The sequence below is a fragment of the Heterodontus francisci genome, chromosome 3, assembly GCF_036365525.1.
Source record: "Heterodontus francisci isolate sHetFra1 chromosome 3, sHetFra1.hap1, whole genome shotgun sequence".
Taxonomy (NCBI): Eukaryota; Metazoa; Chordata; class Chondrichthyes; order Heterodontiformes; family Heterodontidae; genus Heterodontus; species Heterodontus francisci.
This window is the reverse complement of record NC_090373.1, coordinates 170,152,932-170,171,504: the sequence shown is the minus strand read 5'-3', so window position 1 is coordinate 170,171,504 and position 18,573 is coordinate 170,152,932. Positions and strand designations below refer to the sequence as shown.

The 18,573-nt window shown below is 41.7% G+C and overlaps 1 protein-coding gene across 1 annotated transcript in view; it reads right to left on the bottom strand.

Moving 5' to 3' along the window:
- Positions 1-18,573, bottom strand: part of acoxl (acyl-CoA oxidase-like) — a 437,923-nt gene that overhangs the window by 154,670 nt on the left and 264,680 nt on the right. Inside the window, exon 12 of the mRNA XM_068027531.1 lies at positions 17,097-17,250. Coding sequence (XP_067883632.1) covers positions 17,097-17,250 — 154 coding nt within the window. The remainder of the gene's footprint in view (positions 1-17,096; positions 17,251-18,573) is intronic.

Genomic DNA, 18,573 nt, shown 5'->3' with positions numbered 1-18,573 from the left:
CTTCAATGGGCTAATAAATTGGAATCAAAGGGAGGCAGGGAAAACTGTAACTGAGCAATTGGCTACCTTCAAAGAAGAGATAATTCTGGCACAGTCAAGGTATATTCCCACGAAGGGGAAAGGTAGGGCAAACAAATCCAGAGCTCCCTGGATGACAAAAGAGATAGAGATTAAGATGAAGAAGAAAAAGTGTGCTTATGACAGATGTTAGGTAGATAACACAACTGAGAACCAGGCTGACTATAGAAGTTTCAGAGGGTAACTGAAATAGCAAATAAGAGAAGCATATGAGAAGAGACTGGCAGCTAACATAAAAGGGAATCCAAAAGTCTTCTATAGGCATATAAATAGTAAAAGGCTGGTAAAAGGAGTGGGGCCAATTAGTGACCAAAAAAACGGATTTATGCATGGAGGCAGGGGCATGGCTGAAGTATTAAATGAATACTTTGCATATGTCTTTACCAAGGAAGAAGATGCTGCGCAGGTCATCGTGAAACGGGATGTAGTTCAGACACTTGAAGGGTTTAAAATTGATAAGGAGGAGATATTGGATGGGCTGTCTGTACTTAAAGTTGATAAGGCACCAAGACTGGATGAGATGTATCCAAGAATACCAAGGAGTCACAGTCTCAGAATAAGAGGTTAGTCATTTAGGACTGAGATGAGCAGAAATTTCTTCACTCAGAGGCTTGTGGATCTTTGGAATTCTTTACCCCAGAGGGCTGTGGATACTCAGTCAATGAGCATACTGAAGACTGACATCGATAGATTTTTGGCCACTAAGGGAATCAAGGGATTTAGGGATAGGTGGGAAAGTGGAGTTGAGGTCATAGTTCAGTCAGGAACTTACTGAATGGCAGAGCAGGCTGGAGGGGTGGTATGACCTACTACTGCTCCTTTTTCTTATGTTCTTGGGGTGTCTAGAACCAGAGGACAAAATTTCAAAATAAGGGGGAAGCCACTTAGGACAGAGATGAGGTGGAATTCTCTACCCCAGAGGGCTGTGGAAGCTCAGTCATTGATTATGTTTAAAGCAGAGATTGACAGATTTCTAAATACAAATGACATAAGGGGATATGGGGATAGTGTGGGAAAAGGGCATTGAAGTGGATGATCAGCCATGATTATATTGAATGGCGGGGCAGGTTCAATAGGCTGAATGGCCTACTCCTGCTCCTATGTTCCTAATTAGCTGAGGCCCTGGCAGTGATCCTTGTGGCACCCCACTGCCTGCCAACTTGAAAATGCCACATTTATGCCCACTCTCTGCTTCCTGTCTGTTAACCAATCCTCTATCCATGCTAATATATTACCCCTAACACCATGAGCCCTTATCTTGCCTATTAATCTTTTATGTGGCACCTTATCGGATGCCTTTTGGAAATCCAGTTACACTACATCTACTGGTTCCCCTTTATCTACCCTACTAGTTACATCCTCAAAAAACTCTAATAAATTTGTCAAACAGGATCTCCTTTTAGTAAATAAAAACAAGAAATGCTGGAAATACTCAGCAGGTCTGGCAGCATCTGTGGAGAGAGAAGCAGAGTTAACGTTTCAGGTCAGTGACCCTTCTTCAGAACTGGCAAATATTAGAAATGTGAAAGGTTATAAGCAAGTAAAGTGGGGGTGGGGCAAGAGATAACAAAAGGAGGTGTAGATAGGACAAGGTCACAGAATAGCTGACCAGAAGGTCATGGAGCAAAGGCAAACAATATGTTAATGGTGTGTTGGAAGACAAAGCATTAGTACAGATAGGGTGTTAATGGACTGAAAATTGAACAGCCGCAAGTACAAACATGAAAAAAACAGTGGGTAAGCAAACTAAACAAACTCCTTTCAGTAAAACCATGCTGACATCTTGTAATCATACTCCGTTTTTCCAAGTGCATTGTTAAAACTTCTTTTAAAATAGTTTCCAGCATCTTCCCAATGACTGATGTTAGGCTAACTGGCCTGTAGTTCCCTGTTGTCTCTCTATCTCCGTTCTTGAAAATCAGTGTAACATTTGCCAACTTCCAATCTTATGGGACCTTTCCTAAATCTAAGGAATTCTAGAAAATCATAGCCAATGCATCCACTATCTCTTTTAGAACCCTAGGACGTAGGCCATCTGGTCCCAAGGACTTGTCAGATTTTAGTCCCTCAAGTTTCTCCAATACTTTTTCTCAGCTGATAGAAATTTCTTTAATTTCCTCACTCTTTTTAGCCCCTAGGTTGCTGCCTATTTCTGGTATGGAACTTGTGTCTTCTACTGTGAAGACAGACACAAAATATTTGTTCAATGCCTCTGCCATTTCCTCATTCCCCATGATCATTTCTCCTGTCTCTGCCTCTAAGGGACCAATGTCTACTTTAGTTTTTTTTAGTTTAGTTTAGAGATACAGCACTGAAACAGGCCCTTCGGCCCACCGAGTCTGTGCCGACCATCAACCACCCATTTATACTAATGCTACACTAATCCCATATTCCTACCACATCCCCACCTTTCCCTATATTTCCCTACCACCTACCTACACTAGGGGCAATTGCTAATGGCCAATTTACCTATCAACCTGCAAGTCTTTGGCATGTGGGAGGAAACCAGAGCACCTGGAAGAAACCCACGCAAACACAGGAAGAACTTGCAAACTCCACACAGGCAGTACCCAGAATTGAACCCGGGTCACTGGAGCTGTGAGGCTGCGGTGCTAACCACTGCGCCACTGTGCCGCCCATTTAGCTACTCTCTTCCTTTTTATGTACTTATAAAAGCTCTTACAATCCGTTTTTATATTGCTGGTTAGTTTACTCTCGTTCTATTTTTCCCTTTTTATCAACGTTTTGGTGGCCCTTTGCTGGTTTCTAAAACACTCCCAATCCTCAGACTTGCTACTATTTTTTGCAACATTGTAATCTACTTCTTTTAGTCTATACTCTCCTGAACTTCCACAGTGAGCCACGGATGGGTTGTTCTTGACGAGTTTTTGTTTTTGAATGGAATGTACATTTGTTGAACCCTTTGAATTTTTTCTTTAAATGTTTCCCACTGTTCATTTACCGCCATACCTTCCAGTTGATTTACCCAAATAACCTTGTTCTCCCCTCAAACTTTAATCGGCTTTTAGATTTAGATTTAGAGATACAGCACTGAAACAGACCCTTCGGCCCACCGAGTCTGTGCCGACCATTAACCACCCATTTATACTAATCCTACACAAATCCCGTATTTCTACCACATCCTCACCTGTCCCTATATTTCCCTACCACCTACCGATACTAGTGGCAATTTATAATGGCCAATTCACCTATCAACCTGCAAGTCTTTTTGCTTTAAGTTTAAGATTCTTGTTTGTGATTGAAATGGTATTATGATCACTATTTCCTAGTGGATCTTTTACTATGACATTGCTAATTAACCCTGTTTCATTACACAATATGAGATCTAAGATAGCTTTATCCCTAGTCGGTTCTACAATGTATTGCTCCAAGAAACTGTCACGAAAACATTCTACAAATTCATCTTCTAGATCACTGTTGCCAATTTGACTGAGGAGTTATGGTCCAAACTAAAATGCAGAACAAAGGTAATCATCTCTGGATTGTTACCTGAGCACGGGAATGGGCTTCACTTGAACCGGGCTGGGACCAGTATCCTGGCCAATCGCATAACTAGGGCTGTGGACAGAGCTTTAAACTACTTGGGGGGCAGGGAGGAGGGAAGGGTTTGGGTAAAGAGAAATTTAGAAATCCAAAGAGTGAGGTCAGGCCATCAGAGCAGGATAGTGATGTGGGTAAATGTCGACAGAATGGGACAGGAAGGGACAGAGAGTTTAACAAAAATTGTACATTGGCAAATGAGGTTATCGCAGGGAATAGAGGTGAAAAATGAAATTAAAGTTTCTTTATCTGAATGCATGAAGCATCTGTAATAAGATAGATGAACTAGTGGCACAAATAGAGATAAATGATTTAGATCTAATTGCCATTACCGAGACATGGTTACATGGAGATCAAGTTGGGAAATGAATATTCCAGGGTACATAATATTTTGGAGAGACAGACAGAATGGCAAAGGAGTAGGGTAGCCCTGATAGTAAAGGATGACATAAGGACATTAATAAGAAGGGATCTGGCCTCAGAAGATCATGAAGTAGAATCAGTTTGGGTGAAAATTAGGAATAGCAGGAGTCAGAAAACACTGATGGGAGTAGTTTACAAGCTCCCTAACAGTAGTTATATTATTGGACAGAACATTAAACGGGAAATTATTGGAGAATGTAAAAAAGGTAATGTATTAATTGTGGGGGATTTTAATCTGCCTATAGACTGGGGCAATCGGATTGGCAACAGTGATCTAGAAGATGAATTTGTAGAATGTTTTCGCAACAGTTTCTTGGAACAATACGTTCTAGAACCGACTAGGAATAAAACTATCTTAGATCTCGTATTGTGTAATGAAACGGGGTCAATTAGCAATGTCATAGTAAAAGATCCACTGGGAAAAAGTGATCATAATATCATTGACATTCATGTTAAATTTGAATGTGACACATTTCAATCACAAACAAGAATCTTCAAACAACTTCCCAACGGAATAGCTCCCTCTTCCCTGAGTACTGATGCCAGTGCCCCAAGAATCAAAACCCCTTCTTACAACACCACTCTTTAAGCCGTGCATTTAGTTCTCTAATCTGCTTGACCCTGTGCCAATTTATGCATGGCTCAGGTAACAATCCGGAGATGATTACCTTTGATGTTCCGTGTTTTAGTTTGGACCATAACTCCTCAAATTCTCTAAGCAAATCATTTCTGCTTCTACCTATGTCATTGGTTCCCAAATGGACTATGACAACTGGATCCTCCCACTCCAGTTCCTCTCCAGCCGCAAGGAGATGTCCTTAACCGGGCAGGCAACACAGCCCTTGGAGCTCCTGGTCGTGGCTGTAGAGAACAGTATCTATCCCCCTGACTACTGCCTCTTATCACTACTACCATATAAATTAGGAGCAGAAGTAGGCCCTTCAGCCTGTCGAGCCTAATCCACCATTTAATAAGGTCATGGCTGATCTGTTTCTGTCTCGAATTCCACACTCCCATCTACCCCCCGATAATCTTTTGATTCCCTTACCTAACAATAATCTATCTACCGCCGCCTTAAAAATATTCAATGACCCCGCCTCCACCATCTTCTGAGGCCGAAAGTTGCACAACCCACTGAGAGAAAAAAACTCTCCACGTCTCTGTCATAAAAGGGGGATCCCTCATTTTAAAACAGTGCCCCCTCGTTCTGGACTCACCCACAAGAGGAAACATCCCCTCCACATTCACCCTGTCAAGACCATTCAGGATCTTATATACTTCAATCATGTCTCCCCTCACTGTTCTAAACCCCAGTGAAAACAAGCCCAGTCTGTCCAACCTTTCCTCATAAGACAACCCGCTTATTCCGGGTATCGATCTAGTAAACCCCTCTGAACCGCCTCCAAAGCATTCACATCCTTCCTTAAATAAGGAGACCAAAACTGAACAGTATTCGAGATGTGGTCTCTCCAATGCCCTGTATAACTGAAGCATAATATCCTTACTTTTATTTTCAATAAAGGATTCTTTATTCTTGTAATAAAGGATAGCATTCCATTAGCCTTCTTTATTACTTGCTGTACATGCATCCTAACCTTTTTTGACTCATGCACTAGAACATCTAGATCCCTCTGCACCTCGGAATTCTGCAGTAGTTCCATGTTTAAGAAATACTCTGCTTTTTTATTCTTCCTGCCAAAGTGAACAACTTCACATTTTCCCACATTATACTCCATCTGCCAGATTTTTGCCCACTCACTCAACCTATCTATATCGGTCTGCAAGCTCCTTATGTCCTCTTCATAACATACTTTCCTAGCTATCTTTGTGTCATCTGCAAATTTAGCTACCATGCCAATGCTCCCATCACCAAAGTCATTGATATAAATTGTAAAACGTTGAGGCCCCAGCACAGACCCCTGTGGGACGCCTCTTGTCACATCCTGCCAATCAGAAAAGGACCGATTTATGCATATTCTCTGTTTTCTGCCAGCCAACCAATCTTCTAACCATGCTAATATGTTACCCCTGGCACCATGAGCTCCTAATTTTGCACAATCATTTTTTTTGTGGCACCTTGTCAAATTCCTTCTGGATATCTAAGTACAGTACGTCAACAGGCTCCTCTTTATCCACAGCACATGTTACTCCTTCAAAGAACTCCAATAATTGGTTGAACATGATTTCCCTTTCACAAAACCATGTTGACCATTCCCGATTACATTGAGTTTTTCTAAGTGCCCAGCTATAGCCTCTTTAATGACCGATTCTAACACCTTCCCCACAACAGACGTCAAGCTAACTGGTCTATAGTTACCTGTTTTCTGCCTCCTCCCCTTCTTGAATAAAGTGGTTATATTTGCTACTTTCCAGTCTGATGGAACCTTTCCAGAATCTAGCGAATTTTGAAAATTTAACACTAACGCATTTACTAACTCATTAGCCACCTCTTTTAAGATCCTAGGATGAAGCCCATCAGGACCCGGGGACTTGTCAGCCCACAGCTCCATTACTTTTGTCAGTACTGCTTCCCTGGTGATTGTAATTTCACCAAGTTCCTCTTTTCCTTCCACCTTCTGATTTATAGCTATTACTGGAATGTTTTTTATATCCTCTATAGTGAAGACAGGTACCACATTCCTCTTCACTCCTCCCACTGGAATGGCATCTTTCACCATGGTGCCATGGTCAGTCCACTCATCCACCCTGCAGTCCTTCTCTTCATCCACACAGGTAGCAAGAACCTCGTACCTGTTGGACAAGGACAGGGGCTGAGGCTCCTCCACCACTATATGCTGATTCCTCCTACCTGCCTCACTCGTAGTCACACTCTCCTGTCCCTGACCATCTCTAATATTCTCCCTACTCTAAGGGGTGTCACTGCCTCTTGGAACAAAGTGTCCAGGTAACTCTCCCCTTCCCTGATGCTCTGCAATGTCTGCAACTCAGTCTCCAGCTCAGCAATTCTGAGCCAAAGTCGTGCAAGCTGCAGACACTTACTGCAGACATGGTTGTCCAGAATTGCAGTGCATTCCACAGAGTCCCACAGGCTGCAGTTGCAGCACACCACAGCCCTGCCATCTCTGTACAACCTTATTTTTTAATTAGTTAATAATACACACAGTTGAAGTAATGGAAAGTTGCACTCACCTACCTTGGAGTCAAAGGAAGAAGACTCACCAGCTGCTGGAGGCTAAAAAATATAGGAAAAGGAGCCCCTCTTTCCCCCTCTGCACCGAATTCCCAGTGCACCAAATTTCCAACTTGACTCTCGCAATGTCTCACTCAGCCATATGTTTCCTGACACTGCGTTCAGCTAAGAAATAAGTCTGCTTTATATCGAGATTCTGATGACTCACTAGATCGCTCAGCTTTCTGCTACAATAATTAACACCTATTGAACCTAACTTTTTTCAACTGATTGACAGATAACTGCCAATGCTGGATATTTCTTGTTTAACAAGGCTATTTACCTAGCCAGGAGATTTAAAGCCTGACTCTTAATCTAAAATTGAAACTGGACAAAAACTTAACAGAACTTAACAGATACACCAAATTTCCAACTTCACTCTGGCAATGTCTCACTCAGTCAGATATCTCCTCTCATTGCATCCCTTCACTCCAGTGACTATAGTATTTGCATCCAGCTTCAGATATTTCTAAATCAACCACTGCAAAAAAATACTTCAACTTTCCTGCAACTCACAAGTGATGAAATATTGCATATTCCAGCAGCTTGATTTATGAGAAGCTCATGCTGCATCTCACTTTCAGTGTAACTATTTGTTTATGCATGTCACTAGCCTAGATTCAGGGCTGTCTTTGTGTTGACAGTTTATGAGTTATAGATTTTATTTGGTGCTGTGTTCGGTTTTTACTAAATGCTGTTAGTCAGTTTTAACTGGTTTTCTATGTTAAGGTTTTACTGCTGGGAAATTGAACAGCACTGAGCAGAAGGAGGCCATCAGTCCATCAAGTCTGTGCCAGCTCTTTTGAAGAGCAATACAGTAAGGTCCACTCCCCCACCTCTTCCCCATATTCTTGCAGTTTTTCTTCTTCAAGTATTTATCCAATTTCCTTTTTAAAGCTATTAATGAAACTGTTCCCATCATCCTATCAGAAAAGGTTTCTCTTTATGTCATGTCTGGTTCTTTTGCCAATCAACTTCAATTTGTGCCCTCTGGTTATCAACCCTTCAGCCATTAGGAACAGCTTCACTTTATTTACTCCAGCTAAACCCTTCATGATTTACATTGTTCAAAATCTTCTCTTCGCCTTCTCTGCTCTGAGGAAAACAGCTTCCAGTCTATTCATGTAACTGTAATCCCTGGAACCATTCTAGTAAATTTCTTCTGTACCCTCTCCAAAGCTCTCATGTCCTTCCTAAACTCTGCGAGTCCAGAAAGAATGGTGCAGGGGAAATGAGCTCATCTGAAATCTATGTTTTGGTGAGATGCCCTGGGTGAACAGGAGCTTACTTTTTGGTAAGTCATTGGGGAGAACCTACTACACTGCTGTTATAGTGTTTAAATGCACAAAGAACTGTGTGAATGGGCTTCCCCCTTATTTTATCCTCTCACCTTCTCTTCTCTGAATACATTGACTTCCTCAATAGGGATTGTTTGCATGTGTAACAGCTGTCCTCCAGTACCCCATCCATTTGGCCAATATTCATATTTGAGTCTGAACAGTAAAAGCCCAGAATTTATTCCCGCTGCACGTCCAACTAGGTTTACTCTAGTCTTTAGGGAAATAGCTTGCAGGGATATCTGGGTCCACGTAGAAAGAATTCCAGCATCCCAGTGACATGAGAAACCAGAGATAACAGAATTTATCCCATAAATGAGAGGAAGAGAAGCATATGTGAGTGCCAAAGTACATCTTGATTGACCACTTCCAAGAATCCCATTAAACAAGACAGAATGTCACAGTGCCAAGATATCTGCTATGGTTGACTTAGACACACCTTGGACCTCACGGGTGACTCTTCCACATGTGTCACTGAATCATTCAAAACCACCGCTGCTAATATGCCACTTTAGCCTTTCTCATACCCACAGATGAAGAAATGATTTGCAAGAGGGAAAATGTTCAACATTACTCTGCCACTTTTCTTAGTACCTGAAATTTTTTATGTCCAAATTAAGGTTTTAATCAAAATAAAGACATAAAAAAAAAGAAACAAGTCATGGTGACAAAGAATAGGGTAAAGATCACAGGATCATCCCACAGTACGATCAAAACCCAAGACTGTTTACAATGCCACCAAAATATAGAATCACCCTCAGTGCAGCTAAATCACACTCCCTTCCCCCTGCCCTCCATATCAACAATTACATTGGGATTGCAACTGCTCACACTCTCCAGCACTGACCCTAATGAAGTAAATAATATCAGGAAGTGAGCAACTAATCTGCACAAGGCAGGGGATGTCCATGCTACTGTGGAACATCTCAGTCACCTAACTCACCCCTTTGTAAAGGAGTCACAGTTAGTAGACGTCTAAAAAAAAAACTTTCCTGTCAATTTTCAGGGGTCCAGACCACAATCTTGTCCTGGTGAGGCCAAGGACACAAAAATTAGAACAGAGAAGGATGAGGGGCGACATGATTGAGGTATACAAAATTATGACGGGCATTGATAGGAAGAGACTTTTTCTCTTTGTGGAGGGGTCAATAACCAGGGGGTATAGATTTAAGGTAAGGGGCAGGAGGTTCAGAGGGGATTTGAGGAAAAAAAATTTCACCCAGAGGGTGGTTGGAACCTGGAACACACTGCCTGAAGGGGTGGTAGAGGCAGGAACCCTCATAACATTTAAGAAGTATTTAGATGAGCACTTGAAAAGCCATAGCATACAAGGCTACGGGCCGAGTGCTGGAAAATGGGACTAGAATAGTTAGGTGCTTGATGGCCGGCACAGACACGATGGGCCGAAGGGCCTGTTTCTGTGCTGTATAACTCTATGACTCCCAGCATAAGTTGTTTCTGCCTCTGTATCGATGGCCTTTTTTGGGGCAGAGATGATTCTGCCCCTCTTCCCACCCCCTATCCCTGCCACCTCAACACACAGATCACAGGATACTCGCATGAAAGGTTGGGACCTGGTGGTCATGGTCTATTACCAAGCCCGTCTGCTGGAGTTGAAGCAGAAGTGCACTGGAAGGCCCATGCAATTTCAGCACCTTCTTCCTAGTTGTCTGACTCCAAATGGTACATCCGGGATACTATTTAACAGCGTACTCTCAAGTTTAAACATGCTAAGGAATGAAAGTTAAACAAATTGGTAAAGGACTATATAAAATAAAGGTTTATAATTTTCATAGAATCTCTAAATCACTGGTAAAAATCCCAGAACACCATATAATACAAACTGAATTGGACCTCTTCAGTTATTGTGAAACAGTGGCTCTGATATTATCCTCTACTTGGCATAAACCATCTCTATCAGCCATGATAACCAGATCAGCCATGATCTTATTGAATGGCGGAGCAGGCTCGAGGGGCCGGACGGCCTACTCCTGCTCCTAGTTCTTATGATCTTTTGTTATAAAGCAGAGAATCCTCTGAATTAGTGAATGTTACATTAGAGCAGATTGGTCACTATTTAGAGAGACCTTATTTGTATTTAATTCCTTCTTGAAACAAACTGTTACTTTTATACAGCACGAGAACTATTGAGATAAGTGGTAGTAACAACAGCAACAGCATGATTGTAGATTGCAACATCATTTTTGTTACGTTGTTTCAGGAGGCACAGAAGAGCAACATCAGAGAAACATGTTGCAGTGTGACATCTCCTGATGTCTCAGACAGCTGCTGCATGTCCTTTTCATTGCATATCCAATTTCTACTATTGGCTGAAAGAAAATCTGGGGCACAAGACTGACTCTGGGTCAAAGTGGCAGCTTCGTTCCAAGGAAGGAAGAAAGCAGAAGGAAGACAAAAATAAATTAAAAAGTAGTAAATAACAGAAAGAGTAGGAGAGTGTAAAAGAACATTAAGAGAAGAGTGAGGATGTGAAAGATGAGGTGACACTATTCAGTTGTTTAATCCAGAGTCAGATTTTGAAATGCAGATCTTTATGAGTAAGATGTGAGCAATACATGTAACCGGCGGGACACTCTGGCATCAATAGCTAAATAAGCTAAGTAGAATCAAATCATTGTTTTGCAATTAAAATGCCTGCTACAAATGGCCTCAGCACCGATGAGAGTGTAACAGAGAGAAAGAAACACAAAATTGTCAAAGAGTAACAGAAACACAAGAAGAGTAACAGAGAGAAAAACAGAAACAGCGGAACAGAGAAGAAAAATGCAGCAAGGAAAGGTTGGAGAGTAACAGAAACACAAGAGTAAAGAGAAAATGAAAAGTTGAACATTAACAGAGGTATAGGTAGAGAGCTGATCAGGTAGAGACAGCATGGATTTGTAAAGTGTATGTCATGCCTGACAAGCTTGATTGAATTTTTTGACGAGGTGACTAAAGTAGTGGACAGGGGAATGCCAATAGATGTTACTGATATGGACTTCCAGAAGGATTTGATAAAGTCCCTCATAAGAGACTGTTAGCTAATGGGATGGGCATTAAATGCTGGCCTAGCCAGTGACGCCCACATCCCATGAATGAATAAAAATAAATGTTGAAGCCCATGTAATAGAAGGCAAATTATAGATCTGAAATTGGCTGAGTGGCAGGAGACAAAGCGTAGGGAGAATGGACAGGTACTCTAATTGGCAGGGTGTGACTCATGGTGTCCCACAAGGATCTGTATCGAGCCCTCAACTATTCATCGTATTTATTATTGACTTAGACAACGGGACAGAAAGCCACATATTCAAGTTTGCCGATGACACAAAGATAGGCGGCACTGTAAGCAGCATAGACTGAAGTATACAATTACAAAGAGATATTAATAGCCTAAGTGAATAGGCAAAACTGTGGAAAATGGATTTCAATCCAGGCAAATCTGAGGTCATCCACTTTGGATCTAAAAAGATAAGGACAGAGTACTTTCTAAATGATGAAAAGCTAGAAACAGTGGAGGTCCCAAGAGACTTGTGGGGACCAGGTATATAGATCATTAAATTGCATTAACAGGTACAGAAAATAATCAAAATGGCTAATGAAATGCTGGCCTTTATATCTAGAGGACTAGAATACAAGGAGGTAGAAGTTATGTTGCCATATGAAACCCTGGATAGTCCACACCTAGAGTACTGTGAGCAGTGCTGGGCACCACACCTGAGGAAGGATATGCTGGCCTTGAAGGGGGTGCAGCATAGATTTACCAGAATGAAACCTGGAATTCAAGGGATAAATTACAAGGAGAGATTACACAAACTAGGATTGTATTCCCGGGAATTTGTAAAGGTTAAGGGGTGATTTGATCGAAGGTTTCAAGATATTAAGGGGAACAGATAGAGTCAACAGTCAGAAACTATTTCCACTGGTTGGGGAATCTAGGACTGCGGAGTATAGTCTAAAAATTAGAGCCAGACCTTTCAAGAGTGAAATTAGGAAACATTTCTGTGCACAAAAGCTGGTAAAAATTTGGAACACTCTTCCATGAATGGCAAGTGATGGGGCAAAAATGAGTACATTGCGTTTGGTCACAGATCAGCCATGATCTCAATGAATAGCGGAACAGGCTTGAGGGGCTAAATGGCCCATTCTGGTTCCTATATAGCAAAGGGAATCGTTGAAAGAATGGGAGTCAGAGGAATGCAGAGAACAAGATGAGTAAATGATGTGGCTAAAGAGAGAGAGACTCCTGTTTCGACTCTAAACACCCTACAAACAAGGATTGAGTTGGTAAACTTAGTGAATTAAGTTCTTGTTGTCCGAGTATAGTTAGGAACCCCTTGCTCTACCCTATAAATAGTGTGTTTTTTTCAAAATATGAAGGATTTATTTGAAGGCTATATGAATGCAAGTCTTTCTTTACAAAATAGAAGACTTATATGATGCAAAATTCCTAAGTTTTTGGCAAATTCTCAAGATCTTTTAATTTGTGTATTGTTGACTTTTATAGTTTCTGTAACTCATTTAAATTTTCCATTTGATCCAATAAAATTATTTTGAAGTGTCCAAAGATAAGTAATATTTCACAAATATTCATTAGTAAACATACAAAGTATCAAAAACGTAAAACCATGTAGCTCAGTAAAATCTTCATCCTTGAGTTTGCACACAGTTGTGTGGTTTTTCACAACATAATTTGGCCAAAATTAGCGGAGCTGGCGCAAAAGATGAGTGCATAAATTTAAGTGCAAATTACATTCAGTGTGACTTGAGTTTCTCTGATCTTTTGCACTGGTTTCACAAAAGTGCATGCTAGCAACAGGCCCTCCCCACAAAGTTGGCCATGCCACTGGACTGAATTAATAACCACTGGGAGTTTCCACTAATTGCGCTTATTTGCGGGGCTTTGAAGAAACTCTAAGAATTAAACTAGCTCTTTTGAGCGCAAGGACACTGATAGGAACATCTTAAAAGCTTTTGAATACAATTTTTTTTCATAAGCTATTAAGAAACTGACTACCGTATACAAGTGTAACCAGCAAATGGTTCTGTATATTTTTGACACATTATTTTCAGTAATTTAAAATTGAGTTACTCAACCATCCTGCCTATTCCCCTCCAATCAGGACCTGCCTGATTGGCTCTGGCAACACCCGACCCCACTTAGCTTGTAGGGAGGTCAATGTCCTTTTTTGACAGCTGCAGTCCCAGCAGTGGCCACTGCTCCCAAAGGCGCTGCTGAGACTGAAGAGCTGCCAGCCCTCCGATTGGCTGGCAGCTCTTGGAAGCAAGCTCCCATCTTTTAATGGGGGAGGAGCCCTGGCACCGGGCAGTTAATTGCCTGAGTGCTGCAAAATGTGGCCGGGATCTCCCAAAAGGCAGAAGCGAGTTTGTCCCCGGCTTTCTAACTCGGCTTTGGGAGCCCTGCTGCGCCAACAAAATTCAGCCCATTATTGCAGCACAGAGGAGGCCACTTGGCCCATCAAGCCCATGCTGGCTCTCTGTAGAGTAATTCAGTCAGTCCCATTCCCCTGCACTATACTGTAGCCCTGCAAGTTTATTTCCCTCAAGTGCCCATCCAATTTCCTTCTGAAATCATCCATTGTCTCCGCCTCCACCAGCCGTGTAGGCTGTGAGGTCCAGGTCATTACCACTTGCTGTGTAAAATAAAAGTTCATCCTCACATCCGCCCTACATCACTTGCCCAAAACCTTAAATTTGTGTCCCCTGGTCCTTGCTATGGATTATGTCCACCCCACTATCAGAGTGGCCACTATCACCACTGACCACCTCCAGGCTCTTGCCCATTGTCTCTCGAGATAAAGAGGCCAAAGAGAGACTATCAGAGACTTTTTGTCAGCTGCTATACCTGCTGCATTAGAATTCTCTTGTTAAACTGCTTTCCTTCAGTACTTCTCCAGATAGGTTCAAATGAAGATTAATTAACCCAATTATCTCATGCTTCCAGAATATCAACGTTACCATCTGCCCATTTCAGCTATTTGTTTCTTAAATAGTTCAAGTCTCCTTGCATCAGTCACTTTTCCTGACAATCTGTTCCATTTGTTGATCTTCTCTTCAGTCATGCCTCTGGTTTCCATTCTCCCCATGCCAGGCAATTCCCTGATCAATGCCTACTTTTTTAAAAAAATAAAGCATATTCTTTTATGTGAGGTGAGCTGTAGAAAAGTAAATTGTCAAGTTATTGATATATAAATGTGAAGTCATTCATTTCAGTAGGAGTAACAGTAAAAAGGATTATTACTTGAATGGTAAAAAGTTGCAGCATGCTGCTATGCAGAGGGACCTGGGTGTCCTTGTGCATGAATCGCAGAAGGTTGGTCTGCAGGTACAGCAAGTAATTAGGAAGGCAAATGGAATTTTGTCCTTCATTGCTAAAGGGATTGAGTTTAAAAGCAGAGAGGTTATGTTGCAGCTGTATAAGGTACTGGTGAGGCCGCACCTGGAGTACTGTGTGCAGTTTTGGTCTCCTTACTTGAGAAAGGATATACTGGCACTGGAGAGGGTGCAGAGGAGGTTCACTAGGTTGATTCCGGAGTTGAGGGGGTTGGCTTATGAGGAGAGACTGAGTAGATTGGGATTATATTCATTGGAATTCAGAAGAATGAGGGGGGATCTTATAGAAACGTATAAAATTATGAAGGGAATAGATAAGATACAAGTAGAGAGGATGTTTCCACTGGCCGATGAAGCTAGGACAAGAGGGCATAGCCTCAAGATTAGAGGGAGCAGATTTAGGACTGAATTAAGAAGGAACTTCTTCACCCAAAGGGTTGTTAATCTATGGAATTCCTTGCCCAGTGAAGTAGTTGACGCTTCTTCAGTAAACGTTTTTAAAGCTAAGGTAGATATCTTTTTGAACAATAAAGGAATTAAGGGATACGGTGAGAACGCGGGTAAGTGGATCTGAGTCCATGAAAAGATCAGCCATGATCTTATTGAATGGCGGAGCAGGCTCGAGGGGCCGGACGGCCTACTCCTGCTCCTAGTTCTTATGATCTTATTGCTGGATATGGCGATAAATGGATTTAATTTCCAGTCTTTGCTGCCTAGTTATGCAATATTTAAATTCCAAAGTTATATTGTTATCCAGTGATTGGACATGGGTTCTGCTAGTCTGCCAGCTTCCTCCCACTATCCCAAGTGTTCCTCAACAGGTTTTCTGGGACTTGCCTATTTCTCAGCTCTGATTGCTCTGGTTCTAAAACAGAAGGAGAAAAAAAAAACGCATGAAAGAAAAAAAACTGCACAATGTGCCAACAGCGAAGACAAATGAGTACTGAAGGCCAGGCTAAGGGTGTCGATGGATTCATAGTTTTAAAAAGAAAAGATGATGTTTTTCTTCTTCATTCTTCTCAAGTCACCAGGCAGCTTCATCATAAGGCAAGTCAAGAGTCTGAAGATGATTGAGTACAAAAGAAAATGAAGTCTTGCCACTGTATGCACAGAAGGAGGCCAGCAGCACTAGACTGATGGCCATATTCACCAATGGAAATAAGGGTAGATATATTAGTGTAAAGTTAGTTTCTTCTCTATGAGGTGTAGTCATGGATGGCCTAAAGAAACTTAAAAATATTGGATCTGCAACATCATCATTCCTTTAAAATATTTATTTCAAAATGTATCATGACTGATCTGCACAATTGATAGAACCAGTTCAATGTTCATCTAAAATGGTACATATAACTCATTATAGAATTTTTCTAGAAAGTTCTAGTGTAAATGCTTGGCTGAGTTTTCTTCTACTTTTCTCTCTAAAATGTACTTCCGTCTTGCCATAAATTCCCACCTATCTCTAGATCTTGTTGGGTCCTTGTAATTACCTCCCTGCATTGCTCCCAGTTAGACCATTCCTTCCCAAATGCTTTCCCCCCCACCCCTTAAATTTCTCCAAAACTAATGCAGCAATGATGTACAGCAGGAAGCAATGGCATGAAATTAGAAACTTCAGTTCCATTAAAAAATGTTCATCACACTGCTGTGAAAAGAAAGACTTACATTATATTGAGCCTTTAACAATTTCAGAATGTCCCAAGCATCTTACAGCCAATGAAGTACTTTTTGAAGTGTAGTCACTGTTGCAACATAAGTGATAGCCAACTTGCCCACAGCTTGGTCACACAACAGCAATGTGATAATGACCAGGTAATATGTTTTGGTGGTTAATTGAGGGTTAAATATTGGCCAGCTTACCTGGAAAACTCCCCTGTTCTTCTTTGAAATAGTGCTATGGGATCTTTTGCATCTACTTGAGAGGGCAAACAGAGCCTCAGTTCAACATCTCATATGAAAGACGGCACCTCCAGCAATGCAACACCCCCTCGGTACTGCAATGATGTGTCAATGGCTAGATTCTGTGCTCAAGTCTCTACAGACACCATATAATAGATGGTCCAGTGTTGAAATGTACACTTCTCAGTTCAGGTTTCATGAGCTGCCTCGTGTCCTTTTAGCACCCCTTGAAAGGAATAGTTTCCGTAAGATTTACTCACCATACCGCCAGTGCACTCTCTACAATCTTGCAAACAGGCTAGATTTTCCCAGGTGCTATAAGCTTTCAGCCCTGCTACCAATGCCTGCAAAGAGCGATTGTTGACCAGGTTCCTGCCTTGGTACATATCTTCATCCAGTATCTCTCCTGCATACCTGTGAGGTTAAAAAAACACACAAAACCAACTTTGAGATCTCCATCAATGACAGACATAGCTCTATAGACAATGTGATTGATTGTAACCTCTGATAAAGGCATGTTTCATGCGACTCCTTCACAAATAAAAGGAAACAGCACTATAATCAGCTCCAGCATCCTTAGAGTCAGAAAAGTGAAAAACATAAACAGACAAGTTTGTTGCTCCCGTTTGCATTCAGTCACCTGTGTTGGAAAATCCACCTGCAGACATCAAATGAAGGCAGAGCTGGTCTCAGCCTTGCCAAGTCACTGCCACCAAGAAGGGCAAGGAATTAAAAGAGAAAACTGGAGGGACAAAAGGTGGCTTTTTACTGAAATCCACTCTAACTATGATTATGCTTTATTATTGCTACGTCTCAGTTCACTGTACTGTTAAAAATGTATTTTTGGGCAGACAGTCTTACTGTTCATCAAGCTGATCCGCATGTACAGCATGTCAGCAGCAAACAGTCCCGTGGTCAGGTATAACACAGCCGATTACTAAGTGAAGCTCCCTCTATGTTGCACCATTCTTCGATTTAAGAAGAACACCCTCTACTGCTAAATTTTCATGTTCGCAAGTGTACTAAGGCCCAGGTGAGTGAGATCAGCAGCTTGTCACCAATTTATAACAGACTAAAAGCAGTTTTCTGCTGGGGACTGGCGCTCACTAGGAACTGGGCCAAGAGACAGGTGTGATTACTGAGTGGGATGATGATTAAGGGGTTGGGATCCAGTCGTTCTCTGATGTTTTTGACATGTTTTATGTTCCCCATTTCAACTTACTCCAGATCTTGCCCCTAGCTTCCACACCTTTTAGATGCAAATGTAACACCTCTATTCAAGAAAGGAGGGAGACAGAAAGCAGGAAACTAGACAGCAGTTAGCCGAACATCTGTCATTGGGAAAATGCTAGAATCCATTTTAAGGAAGTAGTAGCAGAACATCTGGAAAGTCAGAATGCAATCAACATGGTTTAATGAAAGGGAAATTGTGTTTCACAAGAGTTCTTTGAGGACGTAACAAGCAGGGTGGATAACGAGGATGTAGTGTATTTGGATTTCCAAAAGGCATTTGATAAGGTTACTACACAAGATAAGAGCTCATGGGGCTGAATTTTACCAGCCCCTCGATGTCGTGTGTCATGGCGGAGAGGCCCATAAATTGCTAGCAGGAGAGACCCTCCTCGATCCACGACGTTGGGTATACCCGTTGGGTATTAGCGGCAGTGAGGCCTCAGTGCGCGGCAGGGCCTTCATTAAAATATTTAAATGAGCATAAATAAAATTCAAATTAACTTA